This window comes from Pholis gunnellus (genome assembly GCF_910591455.1).
Source record: "Pholis gunnellus genome assembly, chromosome: 15".
NCBI lineage: Eukaryota > Metazoa > Chordata > Actinopteri > Perciformes > Pholidae > Pholis > Pholis gunnellus.
Genome location: NC_136542.1, coordinates 9,528,557 through 9,550,425, shown reverse-complemented (window position 1 = coordinate 9,550,425; position 21,869 = coordinate 9,528,557). Strand labels below are relative to the sequence as shown.

Genomic DNA, 21,869 nt, shown 5'->3' with positions numbered 1-21,869 from the left:
GCTTCCCACACAAAGACAATTAACATTCATCACATCTTCAGAGAGCACTCCTCCATCGGACGAGGAGTTGCTCCCCAATCAAAATATTAACACTATCCAAAATATCAGCCTAGGTTTTGACTGTACCAAGTCCAAATTCATCCCCATAAGCAACAAATACCACCCAAAAAAATCCCCCCACCCGCCTTCAACATCTCTCTCTTGCGCTCTCCATTTTTAACAGCCCCCTCCGTTATTTTCTCCATCCATCAAAGACGGCAGTAATTATTAATGAGAGCCTCCCTGTTCTTTCTGCATTATGCATGAGAGCCTTGCGTCTGAAAGCAGAGGGTAAAGGGGGGGGGGGGGTGACAGAAGGGGAGGGTTTTGGGTCACACACGTGCACACACACACACACACATACACACACCACCTCTCAGGGTCACTGACCTACGCCCACAAAGCAAAAACTATTAATTATACTATATACCCCCCCCCCCCTAAATAATAACATTTAAAAGTAGTCACTTTAATACAAAAGCCAAAATCCGACATAATGGGAGGGCTGTGGGTTATTTCCAGTTTAAGAGGGAGTAGCTGGTCTTTCCAACAGACATTCACGTACAAACCTGTGCACACAAACGGACATGCATACACTTTGTGGTCTTGTTGTGTTTAAATCCACTGAGATTTCTGACAACTCTGTAAAATCTCTTCCAGTGTTTACCCTTGCATGCAAAAAAAAAAAAAAAGAAGAAGAAGAAAAAAAAAAATGGCACAGCTCAGCTTGTCCCTGCTGGCTGTTGAGGATAAAAGCCTGCGATTTCTCCACTTCACCTTCACTCCTTCCTTCCTTCCTTCTGCAAATTGTGCTCATTCACCTTTTGTCTTCGACTCTTTCCTTATTACCCCCCCTCACTCATTTCCCTCCACCTTCCATCCCCTTTTCTCTTTAACCAGGTTCAACCCAAGTTCATGTATCTTGTGTGCTCTTATTTCGAGAGCTGGTAAAAGAAGGGGTGAAAATGCGCCACGCATAGGAAGGCTTGTCATTTTAAGTTGCAGGCTAAAAAAAGGAGATGGAACAGTAAGAAGGTATAATCAGATTAAAGGGACGCTGGTGAAGAAGTGTTAAGAAGAGAGGAGAAGATGACAGAGGTAGACATTACCGTAACAATGCGTGTAATGTCCTTCTACAGACCCGGTGGCCTGACCCCGGCTTATTCTCCTGGTGTGTTTTTACACAACGATCCTTCATCCTTTAACTATTGTACGAGCTGAGATTAGGCTCACCTCTCCACCTCCTTATGTACCGTCCCTCCTTTCCCTCTATAGTCTTTCAGCGTTCTCACTCCCTCTGAATTTCAGGACTACTCAAATAAATGTAAAACAAGAAATAATTGCAAATGAGGCGAACCCCCCCCCCACTTCCTTTCAATTAGAGAGACGAAAGAATAAACATTTCATCAGTCAAGCTATTGTCAGTGTCCGCAATTAAGAAATGTTTCTGCGTAATTGGTGACTTTTTCCATCCTTCTGAGCAAGGAGTAGAAACATTTGAAGTTAATTTCGGAATTATTGCACTTGGCAGTGCGTGCTAATTAGACTGCAGCAGAGTGAGCACTAATGAACAATCTGATGTTTCTTCTCCTTCTTTTACTTCTTCATGGCTACCCCCTACCTGCATCTCCCCACACTGTCACACAATGTTATCCTTGTTCACCCCCTTCAGGTGTAGAGAGAGAATCCTATCACTGAAACATCAGCAAGGATTATTTGGGGTTTTTTTTTCTCCACGCTGATAGAGTCTAATCAGCTAAAAGTACACAGCAAATAAAAAAAGAACAACTGCAGTCTTCCCTGTGTGTGTGTGTGTGTGTGTGCGTGATAGTACTCAGAGCTGTGCTGTACCCCGCGGTCCCGTTACGACTGTGTGCGTGCCAGCAGAGCCCTCTCCTCCTCTCCTCCTCTCCCCTCTCAGCTGCTATTTTTGCCCTGTTCTTATGTAAGCCGCTCCTGACGCGCTGGAGACAGAGGCAGAGTACGGAGTTGGGATGGTGAGAGCATCCCCAGCGGACACACATATACACTCGCCTGCACGTGCAAATACACACACACACACACACACACACACACACACACACACACACACACACACACACACACACACACACACACACACACACACACACACACACACACACACACACACACACACACACACACACACACAGAATATATATATACACACACACACAGACACACTAATGGGACTGAATATGTGACACATGCAAACATACAGAGCAAAAGATAAAGTGAAGCTCTGCTGGCTGTCAGATGGGGGCACTACACATTCAGAGGGAACCTTAAACCAACAGTGGAACTGTTTGCCTTGGCAGTGGTACCGTGTATATGCGTGTATATATGGCTCTAAGGCGCACATCATGTAGATTACTGCAGTAACTTTCGTCATGCCTTTTAAAAATCTGTTATATCTCTTCCGTTTTTTTTTCTCTCTCTCTCTCTCGACTGGAGCAGTGCTCTCAAACATGATCACTTCATGGTTCTGGGCATGTTGTCAGAGCACTGTGACTCTGGCCCTCGCGCTGTTTATTTTTAGCTACATCTATATCTAACAAGTAGGACTTGTTCTACTGTTGTACTCAAATCAGTCCAGAGATGAGAGAATAAGTTACATTCGCCTTATTTAAATCTGGGATATCACATGTGTAAAGTTTAAAGTACTCTATGCATGTATGTTTCTATCATAATGTTCTGTCACTTCATCAAAAAAAATATTCAAATTGCATTGCTGCAAATACATTTTAAATTACATTTTTTTTTCCAGAGTCAGTTTCACTTCCCTGCATGCAATATATTTGTAAGACGGTACTGATTTTTCAAATGCTGCACATCTTATTCCAGAGCCAAAAATTATATTTAGATTACAGTTAATATGATTTTGCGTGTCAACTCAATTTTCCAACACTTAAGTTAAGGCAAATATTTAGGCTCTGTGTGCATTTGTCTGTGTTATTTGGTGTCAGTCATCATTATGCAGAACACTGATGCCGAGGTCTCCGTCTCTAACAATTACAGATCAGGTTGAGATCTGATGTTTTTTAAGCTGTAACCGTCTTTGTATTTTGCTCTTTCTTCCTTATCACTATCCCCACCGCTCCTCTTTAGTTTTATTTCTCCCATATTGTTTCAATTACGCTCTTATCTGTGGGAGTATTTCTATTTCCATGAAAGGTGAACAAGTGCACAAAAAATGCGGAGAATTTTGTTTAACAAAACTAAACAAGACTTATGAAACAAAACCATACGAATAACCAATACGTACATCTTCAGCCTACTCAAATGGACACACACACACAACTCAACCCCCACAGCGCGCACACACGTGCCGCAATCTCCATAAATTAGGACTGTCAACGTGTGTGAGGGTGTAATAACTGACACCTGGTAATGAGCACGCCATTTTCAGCCAACCAGTGCAGAAGGAAGGGGTTGGGTGAGAAGTGTGGGGGTGGCAAAGGTCACAGGTCAGGGGTCACAGTCACCTCCTGCAGGGTTTGGCTTTAGATGGCTGTGGCAACCCTAAATTGAGGGATGTGGTGACACAGGGGGACACGGGGGTACCCCAACAGGGAATTGGCGTGTGTCGCAGCCAGCTGGGGTGAAGATATTATATAAGGGAATATTCATGCTCATTTTAATTGTCAGAAAGTAACTGCCACCAGCGTGACTTGGCAGATGGAAGACAGCTTGATCTATGTCTATGTTTGACCTTATCCACGCCTGTGTGTTTGCGTGATAAGCCATATTGTACTCTTTTTGATAAGCTATTGTTATAGCTTAAGACATATAAAGTATATACCCTATACAGCGATTAGACAACGCAGCTCCCAAAAAATAAAAAAGTGGATATGTAAATGGCCACCATCATAGATTTTTTAAACGGCACTTGTTTATTTAAGTGCAGTTTTTTACCATGTGACTCCACTGTGCATGTACGTGAAGACGTTATCAAATGAGGACAGTAGCCTCGGCCATCTTAGCTGTGCGTTTGTGTTTTTGAGTCTATCGCTGTTCACTGACGCAGCATCAGAGGTCCACTCCATAAATACTGCATGGCTTCAGAGAATAGAGAGGATGGAAGGAACGAGGTAAGAGGAAGGAAAGGAGAGGAAAAGAGACGAGGAGGAAACAAAGAAGAGGGGAAAAGCCTCGGTTGTTAAGAAGAAGGAGGGCGGCGGGGAGGGAAACGGAGGAAGAGATGGGAGAACGGGGAAAGTGTGGGGGGGGGGGAGGAGAGAGTGACTAAGAGATAAAAGTGGAGTGAGTGGATGCGAGTGTGTTTGTGTGATGAGCGGATGGCCTCGGGGAGCGGTCGACTCACTGCGCTGCTCTGCGGATGTGCTGACGGGCTCCAGGCCGTTTGCTCACTCGCCCCTTCACTCTGCTCGCTGCAAAGAGGACAAGGGTGGGGGGGGCAGGTGAGACTGTGAGTTGGGGGGGGGGGTTATGAGAGAGGATGAGAGCGGGAAACTGGGAAAGAATGTGCAAAACGGATGGGGGGGAAGAACTGAAAGGCGGAAGAGAAAAGAGGCATAAGAAATCCCGGAAAAAGAGAGAAGAGTAGCGGAGGTGACCTTATGTTTGAATAGGCTAAGGAGCAGAAAACCATGGTAATGCAACTATGAGATATAACGGGACGGGGAATACAGGGCCTATATTCCGTAACAAGGAAGTATCCAATAAACCAACTGACATGACATGTGAAGCTATGTGCACTCTCTTCAATGCATTCACAGGGTGTGTGTGTGTGTGTGTGTGTGTGTGTGTGTGTTTGCCTATCCGCCTGTACGCACAAATGGAGAAAAGCTGTCTATGAGTAGGCATAATGAGCACTTGTGAACAATGTGAAGTGAACAGTATGCTCGAGTATGGAAATGTGTGCGCAATTGATCCGCGGTGTGTGAAAGAACAGCAAGATGTGTTTGCGTCTCACCAGTGATCATTCTTAATACATCAAATCATGTGTTCAAGTCCCTCGATGGAACGGAGCCTCTGTTGCTCTCTGACATGAAGGCGTGACTTTGACTGTTTGGAGTTCATCTGTGCTCGAGTGTTTCCATGCACACACGTGTGAAGGTATGTTACTAAAGAGTTGCAGACATAAGAAACGTATAATATGGGAGCGTGTTGAATGGGGGGGGGGGGGGGGGGGTCTTTATGCAACATCCCAGGGAAGCCAGCAGATTGAGACTAGTGTTGCTGAATATGGAAAGAGGGCACACAGCAAAGGCTGCTGGGAGTTTCTGATTGGCTGCTAATGTTGCTATCCAGGCTGGGATTGGTGGAGTTTACGCAGCCCGACATCACGTTGTTGGGACTAAACCCTTTTGAACTGAGGCAAAGCAGAGAGGCACAGATCTCAAAACACATACACACACACGTATGTGCATACACACTTTCAGCTACACACCCACGCACATGCATTTAAAAGGAAGTATTGCATGCAACCGAATATGCTTCTGTACATGATAATTCCGCAAGCACTCCAACATAGAGAGTGTATATATATATATATAAACCAGGATGGGCTGTGTTGATCGTGTTAGGAAAAAACAGAATTCGTAATGTTCCTGGGCTCGTCTCCTTATATGACGATCTCTAGCGAATCTGTGCAGTTGAAAGCAAAAAGGGCGAACTTCCTTAATTTCTCCATTCTCTTTTAAGCCAGACTCGAAGGTGGACAGAATAAATTGGAGCTTAAGCATGCGTGAAGGCACAGCCAGCGGGCCCCTTTCCACCACTCCACGCCACATTTGTCAAATCAGAGGAATTTCTGCTACATGTGAACCCAGAATCGGAAAAGATGGACACGGAGGGGATTTACATTTAAGTCACGCACAAGGAGTAACACTCCTAGAAAAAGAAAAAGTACACTCGTATACCACTATACTTTGTTATTATGTCGCCTGGTCTTAACTGTAACACAAAAAATTGTTCATAGTCAGTAAGCTGCATGCTATTAATAAAACATGAGATGAGAGAAGGGAGTGAGTCAGGGGAAATGCATGACTACTCTTCTGGCCTGACTGCCTTTGCGCCGTAGCGTGTTGCCTCGACCTGTACCTTTGCCTGTAGTAAGACGTGTCTCTGCCTTTGGCTACAGTGAAAAAGGAGAATCTCCTCTTGATCGGGATGATGTGGTTCATGGTTGAACCCCAATAGTTACTTCCGCTGCCGCCTCTTTTTTGTCTCGTTGATCAGGTGAAGTGGAATGTGAAGAACATATGAAAACATACAGCTTTATGTGGTAGACGCACAAACATGGCCGGTGTCTGAGAAAACAACCATGACGGACGCAAAAGAACTGACAGAACCGATGTGGGCAGTGTCACTGAGTGTGCATGCGTGTGCCTGTATGAGCTTGTTTTAAGGCTGAAGGTCGGGCTTATGAATCCTTGATCCATCTCTTCCAAACTTGTCATGCCCCTCCCTAAATTCAATATGAGTGAACAGAGTACCTCTTTGCCTGTCCTTTCTCTCTCTCTCGCTCACGCGCACACACGCACAGACACACACCATCCCTGTGCCCTCCTGGTGCATTAATGTTCTTACATCACCTCCTTCAGTGAGCAGAGAAAACAAGAGAGCAAGACATTCGAGGAGATGAAGTGATGGGTTATGGGGGATGGGGTTCTTGTCGCCGCTGGAAGGAGAGGATGGGGGGGGGGCTGAGAGACGGGTGGGGAAGAGACGTGTGTCATTAAAGAGGAGAGAGGTGAGGAGTCCAGGGTTCAAATAACTATTTGCAAAGATTCACCAGTTTCCCTTGATCTTAAGGATTTATGTCAAGAAACGCATGCACAACAAAACAAAAATGTACAAAACACTATTCAAGTACATGCCATGCACACACAGACAGGTTTTTTGTTTGCAGTTGGGGCTTGAACATGCCCCACACTGGTGTGTCTCTCCATGGATGGCTGGATCTCAGACACATTAACACTGTCTGGCATTGACTTACACCCATGAGACCTCCCCCCATCACACGCAGGCACACGTCTGGGCACCATCCTTCTGCTCTAATACACCCTGTGACCCTCGGGATGGGTCTTACTTGAGGGCGAAGTTTTGGGTTTGTGTGCATGTGCATGTTGCTACCTTGTGTAGGATCGTGGCTTTCCCAAAAGCGCTTGAGCAGCTCCTCGAGGCCAACGTCTGCAGGGGAGAAGACCACCCTCACCACCTCAGTGTGACCCGTCAGACCTAAAAGGGGAGAGACAAGACTTTTTGTCATTAAAAATGAAATTGCTTCCTCCTCAAAATGTTGAACATAACAATTGACTATCACCAAAATCTTTATGTCTGCATGTCTTGTCAAACCGGAAAAATTGCATGTTGAAGATTGCAAAGCAGAGATTTTCAGTAGCATTCGTTTGTGGTGTAGGTGACATTGAGTGCATGCGCCCGGGTAGGTTGAATCCGCACTTATGGCACAATGGGAGAGTAATAGATAAGAAAGATAAAGAGAGGTGCAGATATAGAGAGACAGAGAGAGAGAAGGCACAGTACAGGTTAATGCTTATGGTGAAAGCAGCCAAAAGCACACAGACACTCGCTCCTGTGTGCAGCTGCCAGGACCCCAAAGCTTCAACAAGCTGCCTGCAGGCATTCTCTAACTGGGGAAGGCTTTAGGTCTCACATGCAGGCATATGGACACACACACACACACACACACACACACACACACACACACACACACACACACACACACACACACACACACACACACACACACACACACACACACACACCTTTGCTGACTGTAATTACAGAAGTGTTAGGATTGTATCAATAGCCATTCCCGTCTCTCACACATTACACAGACACGCACACAGGCGTACACACACATAGAGCATCACACACACACACACACACACACACACACACACACACACACAAAGACATGCCCTTACAGATAGATGCATCAGGTGCATTGCAGACAATAGGAGAAAGGCTGCCAAATTCATGCATCTGGCCTGAGACCCACTTTCTGTCACTAAATGAACAAAGGATCATCTCATGCCAAATGAATATGGAAGACTTCACCTCTTTTAACAGTTACCTAAAATCAAGGATGGCAGACTCTTTAGCAGTCTGTCACGAGTATTTGACAATGAATAAGTCAGTATTTGCTGGAGCCGTTCATCTTTTCTAATAATAAAAATGCCAACATGTAAAAAAAAAAAAAAAAAAAAGTCTACCTTTTTTACTATGTACATTATGTCAGAAACTGGCTCAAAGAATGTGGCGAGAAGGTTATCCACAAATTATCCAAAAGGAGTTTATTACAACACATATGAACAATCGGGAGTGGAAGTCAGCCATGTCAGCCATGAAGTAATGCATGGATGCACGTGTACTGTGGAGGTGTTGAATGTGCAAAAACAAAGAGAGGAGGCTGCAGGGTGGAGCTCAGCTGCAGGAAGGGAGAGGCAAGAGGAATTTATGTGCCAGTATATATAGCCAAAGGCCCAGGTGAGTTGTCAACCAATTGTCTACCCAGGATGGCAAGGACAGCCTTCACAATACACAGACTCAACATATGCATACATTCTGCTGTGGTTAAAGCCAACATTGAGTTTGGTTGTCGGCTAGCAGTCATGCTGAAGGACAGTCAAGACCTGCTGGAAAAGAAAATAACATGCACTCTGATTTTCCACGCTTGTCCCATCTGAAGGGGGTGAAAGGCATGAAGAAGTGATGCCACTAAAGCTGCCAGAGATTCAATGTTTTTGGTGAAGGACACTTCAGCAGGGTGACCAGCCTTCTGGGTCAGAATGGCCTCCCAAATCACCGTGACATCCTGTTGCCCTTTTTTGTTTAATTCCTCTCTGCTGTTGGATACGGTGGAACTTGATTTCATCAAAAGAATGTAATTTACCAGAAAAACGACAGCACTTGCCGCTCGTTTTAGCATTTAAAATGACCTACGTTTAAGTTTTGCTTACAAACCTCTTGTGGTTGTGAGAGTAGTCACTGTTCTCTCTAAGTAGGGAAGACAGAAGTAGCACGGTGTTGTTATATCTGTCTGTGGGGTCAACAAAACAGGTGACATTGACAAAAGGGTCTGCAGGTCACCCCAGTCCCGTACCAACAGGCAACATTGGTTTCTTTTAACCATGACCACGATCCTAACCTGAACCAATCGTTTTTTTTGTCCATTAGGTTTGATGATTGTTGGATTTGCAACACTGACGAGCTTAAGCACAACAGGTAACAAAATCAACTCTTGATGCTATATTGCAAAACCTGTGAATTAGTCGAGATAAAATATGCTGATTGGTAATAACATCTCCTTCAATCCGTCTCTCAGCTGTCTGTGTTGTCTGTCCTCCCAAGACAAATTTGACTGCAACTCAACCTCTCCCATTTGTGTCCGACAGACCATCCACCTATCTATCTGCCTGTCCTTCCATCCTTCCCTGGCTCTGCTGACAGTTCCATCAGCCCCTTCTTTCTGTCCGTCCGTCTGTCTGTCCTGCCCCGGCTGTGTTGACAGCTCCTCGGTCTCATGCCGTCGCAGTGTTCTGCTCCGTCATGGCCACTGGAGCGACGCCTGCACTCTCTCAGCCGATGGACAGGCAACCATTCTCTCTTCCACTTCTTTCTCAAATTTTCTTTCCCCCTCAAAAGTTTATTTGACCCATTTCCTCACTTGCTGCAGCTCTCAGTCTCTCTCTCTTTCTCTGTCATCTGCCTCCATCTCCATCCAAGGTAGACTGAGAGAGACAGACAGACAGATAGGAAGCCCAAAGCGTCTCATCCCTCCTCCCCATGTCCCCCATGCTGCACCTGCACCTAGACTCCATGCCTACATGTAATAATGCGCCCTCGGAAATGGAGGAGCCCCAAACTAACAGTTCACGTCTCCTGATACGGTCACGCAAAATAAGAGCGAGCTAGACATCTTCCTCTGAATTATATATCGCCCTGTATGAATCTATTTGAATGATGGAAAATGAACAGAAACTAATTTGGACGTAGACAAAGAGACAAATATTTTCAAAGGCTTTTGATCGCAAATTCACCGAATTCAAGCTTGTTTCTCCAACATCGTGTTCGCCATACAGGAAAAGAAGCCCGTTTATGGCGCTTCACACACAGTAACCTCTGTTGGAGAAAAAAAAACGCCGCAGTACAGCACAGTACAGAGCCCAATCCTTACAAGTAGGTCATGGGGGGGTGGGGATGGGGTGGGGTGGGGGGGGGGGGGGGGGTGCAGCCCATCTGGAGCAGTGCATTCTGAGTAGTTGACTGCAGATGAAGGGGAAGGCGGCGAGAGGATGAGAGCGCTTTACTTAAAACGCGATTCTGTATCTTTTTCTTTTCCCTTTGCAATTTTTGGTCTCTTGAACCCTGACTGATTTCACAGAGAAATGTCCTGCCAACCCACGTCCCCTCCTCACAGGGAGGGAGCACGATCAGGTAACATATATCAAAGTGTTGAGGGCGTGCATATGTGAAAATGTGCGCATTCGCACACGGGGTGCCCGAGTGTATCACCTGAGCAGACCTCGTGGTAATTGGGGTTGGGCGTAAAGCCGCCGGCGAAGCCCACCTGTGTGGTGTAGACTCCTGGAAGCCGCCAGAAAAGTCTCTCCGCTCCCCAGAAACAGCCTAAACCTGGACATGAAGACAGCATGCAAACACACACACACACACAGCATTAGTGCTTCTGGTTGACCATACCATCCACACATTTGATCAAAATGTGTCAATGACTACAAATTGGTGACAGGATTCCATATTGGGTTCATTGCGATTACACAAATTGGGGATTATGCAGTCTTACCAAGCATGATGGTCTCCATGCCTTCTGGAAAAGGCTCCACAGTGGGATTCCCATTGGCTGCATGTTTGTCTGTAAAGTGAAACCGTGTGCAAACGTGAAATCAAATCTCGTATTTCAACAGCAACAAATCACAGCATGCGTGTGCAGGGGCCCACTAGCGGCCTCGGCTAGCCCTCATAGGTCTGCACTTCGTTATAGGCTGACCCAGGCCAGCGGATCAGAGGCAGAGGCTTCTGTGCTGGAAGACAGTTAAGAGATTACTCGGCTTTGACCGCCATTCTACCCCAGCTGTCCTCTCCTCAATGCCCACAATTAAACACTATCACACAGTTATTTCCTGAGATCTCTCTTCCTCTACTATATGCCTTCAAATGTGAGCGTATTAAGTGCTCGGCTTGGCACCATTGGGTGTCCACAAAGCAAACCAATGACGACGCTTCAGGGCCACGAGTGCAGGGGAGGGCCTCGCATGTAGACCCATTGCCGTCCTAATCTTCACCACGTTAAAAATACCCGATAAGTAAAACAAACTGGAGTGCTGAGAGAAGGCAGGGGGGGGGGGGGGGGGGGGGGGGCACTCTACTGCCAACTGTGGTGCATGGAATTAAAGAGCTAAAAAGGAAGTGAGCGTGTGTGTGTGTGTGTGTGTGTGTGTGTGTGTGTGTGTGTGTGTGTGTAGCCCACAGATGTGTGAGGAGGATTAGGGTTTAAGAAGACTGAGTTGACTTAGCGTGCAAATCTCCACTAAGCAAGGCTGGTTTGTACTGCAACTACTAATATTAGTCTCCAGATAAACAGGCCACAGGGTACACTAAGAGCTTTGGCACATACTTACAATGGATGCTTGCTCGGAGTTCAATGTGTGAGTGCTCTCTAGCCGATGAGAGATGTGATGTGTGACATTGACCTGAATACCGACAATCTCTAATCTGTCATAATAGTTCATTTCCTAGATAGGCCCGGGATGATCTATAACTGTTAAAACGGGCCAAAGACCAGATACCTGCAGTTTATTTCAGACTGAGTGATTACTGTGAAGCCAGATAGCACAGAAGCATTGAAAAGAGTTGACCTTAAAAATGAACAAGCATTTTGAAGAATACAGGAAGCAAAAGAAGCACCACAGCACTTCAGCTGACAACACCTATCTTGGTGTGCCACCTTAAGGACACTTTTTGATATTAGACTAAACTCTTTGGTTTTCCTGTGCAGTACCAGGTTGCAGAAGCATGAATGGCTTCTGAAATGTCACAGAGGCCTGGGCTGCCTTCAGGCAGTCACTTCCTGCCCTCCTATTGAGCGACAGTTCTGTCTTCCAGCAGCAGGTTGGTTTGGCGCTGCCAGGTCATGTTCACAGGCACAGTCGGCTGCAATCAAAGTACATCTGTGTCAGTGAGTGTCGTGGCTACATATTCTCAGTCCACAAGGGTGACTTAAGGTGGTGGGCGGACAGGAGAAATCTCCATCCTTCTTCTGTGAATGTGTTGAGTCTTCATCCTCTGCTCACTCTCACCCTCTTGTCCGGCATATTTTGGCCACAGAGACAAAAAGCACTGAAGTTGCCAAATGACGGAGAGAGAAAATGTGAGAGTGAGCGAGAGAGAGAGACAAGTGTGCGATAGAGGAGGAGGAGGAGGAGTGGGAGGACGAGAGATCAGCCTGCCAAGACAATAAAAGGAGTAAATAGCCAGTGAGAAGCAACAGATGAGGGTAGCGGAGAGGCAGTGAAGGATTCTTTTGGCTCTCAGACCACCATGCCTTTGGGCTCTATATATAAAAAGACCAAGCACTTCATCCAAGAGAGAACACAGAGAAAACAAACAAGCAAACAAATAAACAAACAAACAAAAAGAGAGGTAAAAATGAAGACGGCCAAGAACACGCCGACACAGCACTGACCAGGGGAGCGAACTCCGATTGCCCCCCCAACCCACCTCCCCCGCCCCGCCCGCCCCGTCTATCTCAGCCGGTCTCCATCTTCGCTTCCTCACAACACCTTCCCATCATCCCTCACTCTCCACTTACAAGCACGTGCACACCCTCCAGCACGCACGCAATCAGTCGCACAATCCCTCGCACGCCGACCTCTGCTGTGGGTATTTCTCCCATGGAGCAGCTGGCAGAGGTCCAGGTGGTGCCAGGCTGGCTCCTTTCACTCTGCTTAGCCCAGCATTCCCCCCCCCTGCCAGCCCAGCGCCCACACCCCATTCTGCCAGAATTACCCCACCTAACAGAGAAAGAACTGGCTGAATACCCTCACTACGCCAGCAAAAGAAAGAACAGAGGACGACAAAAAAACAAGCAGGGAGGGTGACTGACTGAGTTTACAAAAGAAGAAAAACAGGCTGAATATGGGGGAAGGATTCATGAAAAGGATTTTTTTCCCCCAACTTGGATGAGATATGGGCGTAATTTCTTTTGTGCGCCTTTGTTTTTGAGGATATCTGGAAAAGCGCAGTGCAGGCTATACAGTACAGCGGGACTGAAGCGGAATACTTTGGTCAGCTTTTGATGCTTTTAGCATGGTGGTTGTAGGCGGCAGGACCCGAACCAAAACATCGGACCCGACCGCTCTGCTTGTATCATGGTTACCATCAGTCAAGGGGCACAACAATCTGTTACTTAGCGGATAACAACGTCCAGTTTGAACTGTTTCGGATTGGTATTTAGTCTTTGTTACCCTTCGACTCTACCCCTGGTCCTGTGTTTCTCACCCGCAAAACTGAAGTCCAAGCGCTGCTGCCCCCTCATGCAGAGACACGGGAGAGGTACTATCCCCGGATGCCAAAACTGGTGACGGAAAGGTCGATTTCCAGGCTGCTCTGTTTATTTCCTTCCAAAAAAAACCATTCTCTCCCTTTCCTCTCTCTCTCTGTCGCTCTTCCTCTTCCCTCCCTCTCGCTATTCCTCTTTCTAGCTTCACACAGGTTGGCAGAGAGTCAGGCACGAGTTGTCGGAGGAGGCTGAAGCTTTATACTGGTGCCAACTACCCTCTGCTGTATGGGAGCATGGGTAGGGGCGAGACAGAGTGGGGCAAATGAGGGGAGGGGGGGGGGGGGGGGGGGGAAGAGGCAAGGCTGTTTAGAGGTGGTCGCTTTTTAAGAACAGTAGAAGGTGAGTAAAACAAACGATTCTGCTGTGGCCTAAAATCAACCCAACTGTAATAAGAACTTACACACACTGATGGCTGTTCAGGGTGGTAAAGCCGTCTCTGAGGAGCACAACTTTGAAGCCATCCATGCATTCCATACATACTGTATCCTAGCAACGGAAACAGTTGCTATGGAGAAGACTACCTACTATAGCACTGGCTCCATTATCCCCTGCAAGCAAGATGGAGGCACATCCTGTTGGTACCTGCACGAATATTTTTACTCAAACATCGATCTGACGAGGAAAGACAAGGATGGCATCCACCTGGTCAGCGCGAATGAAGAAATTAATCTGTTTTTTAACTGTTTAAAAGTAAAAGGGAAATCATACTAACAACAACAACCTTTTAAGTCTCTGTTTGCAGAGATGCCAGAGCAAATCACATTTTCTATACCACTTATACTTTCCAGTGTCGCAGGGGGCCAGAGTCAATCCCAGCATGCAATGGGCAAGATGCAGGATACACTATTCAGGGTCTCCAATTTACCTTACTGACTGTGGTATGGAAAGCGAAGCTGCTGAAGGAAACCAATGCAGACATGGGGTGAACATACACAATCCCAAAACAATCCACATTTTAGGTTGGGTAACAACACAGGATGTTTTTGCACATTTAGCAACAGCGCTGTCCCAGCAGAGCAAATATCTATCTGTCTACTGATTGTATGCATAAGTAGCATGCTTTCCAAATTTCCACATAGTTTTCTTCCCCTCTGAGCTTATTGCAAAAGCCAAAAAAGCAAGGGCATCTCGAGACAGCAGAGATGGGAAAACAACAGAGAGATAATGCCAGAAATATATCTTCGCCGTGAACCTGCTTTGAAGAGTTATAGTGAAGCACGTTACAGAGATTGATTTTGGTCAACTGACCTCCCCCATCCTGTTTGGAAGAAATATTGGCAGTCTATCCTGCACTGACTCAAAATAATAGCTACTGTGCCCCTACCATGTAGCAATCTGCCACTGGATCATTCTCGCCAAGGTCATAGAGTACATTATATAGCGTGCAGCGAGGGAGGGAGCGCCAGGCATCGGGAAGTCTGAACAAGGAACAAGGAGCTTCTTTAAAGAGGCTGGAGGGGTAGAGGCAACTTTCAAAATGAGTGATCTTCATGTAGAGAGAGGACAAATGTGTGCACTCACACACACAAGGCTGGGACCGCACAGGGCATATGTGGAGACAGTCCTTGCAATCCCTAAATTACTCATGCTTACTCCAACACACACACACACACACACAAGAACAAGCCCACCTAAGCTGCCCCCCACGGTGTAAGGGGAGGAACAGATTTCTGCCATGCGGTGTCTCCGAGCTGCTTCGACAGACGGAGCAGGAACTTACGACGGGGCGGAGCCTTCATGCGCATAATGCCCAGATGGGCCCCTGGACGCTGCGGCACTGCTTCCTCCTATGCAATCACACCCAGCTCCCACAATGCCGTTGTGGACGTCCTCAGTCCGAGCAGGTGAAAACAGGGGCCAGGTTCGAATCGCACCATGTTTCGCCATGACCCTAACTAGGACGATGAAACGCAGAAATGACTCGGTGCTAATGGGACTCCAAAAAAAAGGTGCACATGTCCACATGCACCGAAAACCAAGAAAATGGCAATCCAAATTGTTCTTAAGACAACACTTTATAAACATTGAGCACCAGTGTATTTCCAACAGTGCTGAGAACTGCTTTGGGCATACTTAAAAAGGTTAAGTATGCAGCTATATTAAGTTCACATACCCGTAACCTAATGGGATAAATCGCTGTTAATAAAGGAAGTAACCGTTGTTCATCATTCTGCCACTAAAGCTACAGTGTATATTCGCTACTTAATCCAACATCAGGTAATAACGAACATATTGACTGCAAACACAAACATGTGCTGGCAGAGAGTTATAGCCCCTTTATGCTACACACACATTGGACATTGATTCAAATATTAAAATTGAATAAAACATGTTATTCCCAATATAAATGAATAACATAGGCCTACACGTACACACACACACAGACATTATGTAGGTTATGTGCAATGTTCAGTGTAATGAGTAGCCTCTTTCAAACACCTCCGTCTTAAATTAATAATCACAACTGAACATATTAAGACCACTTATTATATTCCTGAATAAAACAGCAGGCAATTTTCCTGCCATTATCTTTTTACGTTAAGTCTTCTGAGGTCACTCGGCTGCGTTTATGACACGTGGACAGTTTACCAGCTGTCAGCTCGGGACGACTCCATTATTTTGGATACAACTTGTCACCTTCGCGTTATTTACCTGCCACGACCATTTTCTCCTCCCTTCCTTTCAGAGCGCGGTCTCTGCTCAGCAGCTGAGTCTTATCTGCCATTGAGTCAGCGGCAGCGAGCGACACAGACACGATAAGCAACCAAACAGTTTGTGTTTGTGGGAACAACTGTGAAAATGTCTTCCGGGATGCCTCCATCGGTTTTCCGGCGGGGGGACGGCAGAGAGAGAGAGAGAGAGAGAGAGAGAGAGGGAGGGAGGGAGGGGTGGAGAGACGGCGGCGAAAGCGCCACTGATATGAATATTCATCGTGCGTGGGCAACGTCGTGCGCTGCATATTAACTAATCAAGGGGTTAATATGACTTTGGCACAAAAGCCTACAGTGCGCCGTGTGCGGGAACGAAATTAAATTGAAATAAATATCCACGCCGTGCCGCATGCAAATGAGCTCGCGCCAATTATGAGCTCTCGTTCGGTGGGAGGTGCTCCTGGTAGATGGGGTTGGGAGTATGGATGGATGTATGGATGGATGGGTGGGTGGGTCTCGCTTTGTGGTTAATTTTACTCCAAGGAATGTGTGTGTAGGGTTAATCCTGAAGAGTAACCGCTGCATGAGTCCACTGTTAATAGCCTACAAAATGGCTTAAGAGCCCTGCACGTGTTAAATTATGAAAAAAATAGAGAGTGCTCAGTCTGTCTGTACGAGATAGCTGCCACTCACTACTGACCATGTTTTTTTAAGAGCATCCCTTTGATGTATTATCCGTTTAAAACTATTCCATAAGTTATTTAAGCACATCTTCAAATATTCTTTTGGCTATATACCATTTAATGTAGCCTGCATCTGTCTGATCCATGCTTTTGTTTGCTGTAACTTAAACCTGAACCGTAAGATAGTATTTATTGTGATATGATATGTACTCCGGTATGGTGTGGTATGATGAAAAGAGCGTAAAAGGCACAATTATTATGTTGGTAGAGATGTTCTGCTCTTTACTAATCCTTTTCAGGTTGGTTGGGTCGTATCCGTTGACAAATGCCAAAGTCATACAACTTAATCACTTTAATAACATGATATTTTTCCCTTTGAGTTACCTGGTCAGTCAATATGTTCAATTACAGTAAGGCATACCAAACGCATTGAGGTAAAAGAAAAATCACAACACTTCATTCTATGTCATCTTTGCTGTAAAAGTGTAAAAGAAAGTCCAAAGTCTTCAAGCAAGTCGGAATGTTGATGATGTGCCTCAGTCATCAGAAGCAAGATATGCTCCACATAATGTCATAGATGGAACCAGACCAGTAATGTGAAAGTAATGAGGGCAATTATTTACGTGTGGGAACTTCTTGTGCATGCTTTGAACCAGCCAATTTACCGGTATAACAAAGAATCCAGGGCATTGTTCCTATATCCTGCGAGCCAGAATAAAATCACACCCTGCTGCAATACCCCCTTTCCCCCTCTCTCTCTTCCCCTCTCTTCCCCTTTCTCGCTCACTTATCTGCTGGGGAAATGAAGCTCAATCACCTGCGGAGGAGCTGAGGGCGGCACAGGGGACTTTGCAATGCAAATGCCAGGTAATTACCCGAAAGCTAGGAGAGTGGAAGCACACAGATGAAAATAGAGCAGGCACAGAGAGAGAGAGAGAGAGAGAGAGAGAGATGAACCGAACACTGGGTTCACATGCCTGTTGATGCAGGATGATTGGGGTGTTTTGGGGATGTGTGGGGATGTAGGAAGTGGAAAGGGGAGAGGGGAGGAGGGGGACAAAAAGGTGATGAGAGACACAGGGATGGATGGGAAACCACGGTGTGCGTTATAATTTTCCTCCCTGTGCGTGCATCTGTGAATGCATATGTGAGTTCCTTTAACAAATCAATACATTTAGTATTTCCCCCATGTCTCTGCGGTGAGCTTTGATTAAGGACTTTTAATTCAGAAGAATATCTGCGCTGAATAAAGTCGTTTTTTGCATGAGTGCGGTATAGCAGTTTGAGTAGAAGTGTGTGTGTGTGTGTGTGTGTGTGTGTGTGTGTGTGTGTACACTCGCATGCATAAGTGATTGCGCCTGGGTGCTCGTGCGCACGTAGGCATGCGAGTATATGAGCTTGTGGCCACCATTGTCTGCGTGCTTTCTAATGGGCCCTTGTGTATGTGTGTGTATGTGGTGGGTGATTGCATATGTTGTGTGTGTGTGTGGTTTGTGTGCTGTACCAGAGGATTTAGTGAGTATGCCAGCTTGCAGCTGTTTGTCAGTGAGTGAGAGCGAAGAGATGTGCAGATGTGAGTGAGTATCAAAGAGATTATGAAATGACCTGGAATTAAACACCGCAGTGGATTTTAACCGGGTATCGTGGCACGTTAAGCCCTCCGTGTGATTGAGGGATGGTTGGAAAGCTGTATGTTCATGTTGGTTTAGACAGTTAAATGCAATTTCATTTAATAAACCCAAATGATTGTTTGCAATTCAATACAGGACTCTAGCGTTTGTTTGTTTGTGGAAGATATTACCAAGCAATAGTGTGACTCACATGCAGTTTGCACCTTGACTCAATAGCTGCCTCTGATTAACATCTGAACAAAACAGGAGCCAGCCAACCAGAAAACTGTTTTGGCGATTTAGTGTAATTGTGGCTTTGCTAAAGTCTCACTTCGCCTAATTAGAATAATAAATCATGCCGCCTCGTTGTTTTCAAAGGGCCCTCCATCGTCTCGCCGAAGCAGGTGGGATTGTGGGATGGTGTGAAAAAAAAACAAAGGGTTTGATTGCTCGGCTGAAGCTCCAGTCAGTTAAAAGCAACGCGGCGCTCTCTGGGGATTCATATTCAAAACTGAGCCGTATCAATTCATAGACCTGAGTAGGAAAAGCCAACTTGACAAATTTTGATTCATATGCTGGCCCATGCTTGACTTCACTTGACATAAATCACTTGGCTCATTTGAAAATGGAGAGAGGAGATGGGGGGGGGTTTGTTTGGCATGGAAGGCTGAGAGGGGATTGCATGGTGGTACCTCTCCAAGATGGTTGTTGTGTCTCTCAGTTGCTTTCCACAAGGGAAGGAAATGCACATTCTGTGTCGGCCATCAGGATCAGCTTCAATGGCCAAGTGTGAACGCATACAAGGAATTTGACTCAGGTATGTTGTTGCTGTCAAGGTACATACATACTGTATATTAAACAACACCACAGTGACATTTGTAAACAGTAATACAGAAGTGTAGTGGTTCTGAGAACGTATATGACAATGTGTTATGATAGTGTGCACAGCGATGCAGGGTATGGTATACCGGGTGACATGCCATATAACATTCTCTCTCTAATTTCAATGAACTTTGTTCACACAAAGTACAAAATCAATAGCAATAACCTTGAATGTCCCTCCTAAGACCAAAGAAATCATCAAATATTCACTCACATTTTAGGAGCAACTGATCGGCCTTTTTGCTTCAAAACTGACTTCTAGACCAAGTGATTATTTAAATAGTTGCAGATTTATTTTCTGTCGATCGAGTAATCGATTAATCCTTTAAGCTCCAGTAGCCTCAATTTCTTTCTTATCTTATAATCACAGAAGCTTATGGTGGTAGCAAAACAGAAAATATTGCGTTTATTCATAAATATTCTCAGCCATGACAGGTTACTATATATTGTGTTATTTCCAACCAAAGAAGTGCATCTGTTTCTCACCCACTTCCTGTTCAGCAGTGGTTACAAACATTATGCACTCCTGTTTTGGTGGCCATTTCTTTTTGCGTCTTCCTCTCATTTGAGTAGATACTCGGGTGGGATGCACTTCTACTTCTGAAGAGATAGTCTGCCAATTTGCAGTCTCTCTTTAGAGCTGTGTAGCAGCACGTTGTTTTCTGTAAGTATTGGATTTGCTATTTCACTGGTTCAAATAATTAGATTTAATTTGTTCAGTGATTTTTGTTCATTGTACAATGTTTGCAGTGTAAGGGGTGCTTAAGTTGTAAATCTGGAGAGCTCCTGCTTTAAGCAGTATTGCAGGTTGTTAAGGACTAGATTTGAGGTTTAATAGCTCTTTTTCAGTAGAAGAATAATAGAAGCTCTGCTAGACATGGATTGTTTGGGACTCTTTCTCACGAACCTGCACTCTCACCTGCACTCTTCAGACTGTATTATATTGGATCTCTGTTTGATGTTTGTCCCTTCAATAAAATTTAATAAACTTGTTGAGTCCTGCTCTTCAGCTCAGTTACGTTGTAGGGAAATGACACAATTTTTGTATTACCCAATTCTGTCTAATTTAATCAAATATCAGACGCATTTCCTTAAGAACTGTTTGCTTTCATACCAATAATTTTTCTACAGAAGTTCTGAAGACGTTGTAAACATAAATACCAGGCAGAGGAAGAAGAATTCAACAGCTTCATATACTGTTGTGTATAGTTTACCTACTGCGGTACATTTTATAGAACGATTAAATGTGATTGTTTTCCGTGTAAAATCTCTTCTCTATTGTCCTTCAAAAGCATCATCATGTCTCATTTGCACATTAGTTGTTGCGTTTCAAAAACACATTTTATACAGGTTGCCCGGTGCAGGTATGTAGAGGGAGAGGAAAGACACAGATGAACACAAAGAAAACAAGAGGTGATTAGAGCGAGCTAAGTGCAGCTATGTAACACCAGTCCACTTCCTCTCCCTCTCGCTCTGGCGCTCCAGCCGTGCTAAGAGTGGCTGGGCTAAGCCACTCTTGCCCTACATACAGCCTAAACAGCAGATTACTGACTGTCCCTCTAATCCCATGCACCAGGGCATGTGCCACTGTCACCATGCACCAACCACCCAATCACCCTGCAGCCACCGTCACGGTGCCGGCTGTTCTGCTATAGCTGTGCAATGCCCCCACCCCGATCCCTAACATTGTCCCCGTTTCTGATTCTTTGGTCGGTCACTTTGGATTTTGGGTTTTATTTCTATCCGAATAAAGCACGCTGAAAGCCGAGTTACCGAAATACTTCTTTCGTCTCGCATCTCTTTCTCCCTCTGTCTCTCTCTCTCTCTGTCTTCCCTAGCGACACCCTGTCCTGTCCTCATCCTCCCAGTGACCCCCACCCTCTCCCAGTTTTAACCTCCTCATGACCACCTGGCATGGGACAGCTTCCTCAGTCCCTCAGCCTCACCTAAACCACCAGGCCTGAGATTAGGGTTAATCTGGACCTTGTGTCATCCTGTATCTATCCACCACCCCCACAGCCCCATTCTTTCCTCCCTCCCTCCCTCCTCTTTACCAAAGAGGCTTTGGTTTAAAATCCTTTATTGTGAACCTCCCGCTCCCCTTGCTCTTTCTGCCTGCTGCCAACTGCAACTTTTCCTCCCGCACCACATCCTCAGCCAATCCTTAAACAGATACGGGTAGAACCTGTCCCCAAGCTATGTTGGTTAAGAGATGTGAGAAAAGGATTTTTGCATTGTCTTGCTCTTTAGAATAAATTTGGAATTAGGCAGGCGCAGGCATGCTAAAATGAAATGCGTGCTTGTATGTGTGTGCAGATGAGCATGCTGTAATACATGACTATACTTACAAAGTGTTCATACTGTATGAGGACTTGCCCTAACGGTGTGCGTGCAATGGTGTGATGGTATATGT

General features: G+C 45.6%; 1 protein-coding gene across 1 annotated transcript in view; it reads right to left on the bottom strand.

Annotated features, from left to right (window-relative positions):
• Positions 1 to 16,589, bottom strand: part of msrab (methionine sulfoxide reductase Ab) — a gene marked incomplete at its 5' end in the record, with an annotated part of 31,441 nt that extends 14,852 nt beyond the window's left edge. The window contains 4 exons of the mRNA XM_079174595.1: positions 7,162 to 7,266; positions 10,567 to 10,686; positions 10,856 to 10,924; positions 16,283 to 16,589. Coding sequence (XP_079030721.1) covers positions 7,162 to 7,266; positions 10,567 to 10,686; positions 10,856 to 10,924; positions 16,283 to 16,589 — 601 coding nt within the window. The remainder of the gene's footprint in view (positions 1 to 7,161; positions 7,267 to 10,566; positions 10,687 to 10,855; positions 10,925 to 16,282) is intronic.
• Between the last annotated feature and the right edge of the window lie 5,280 nt (positions 16,590 to 21,869).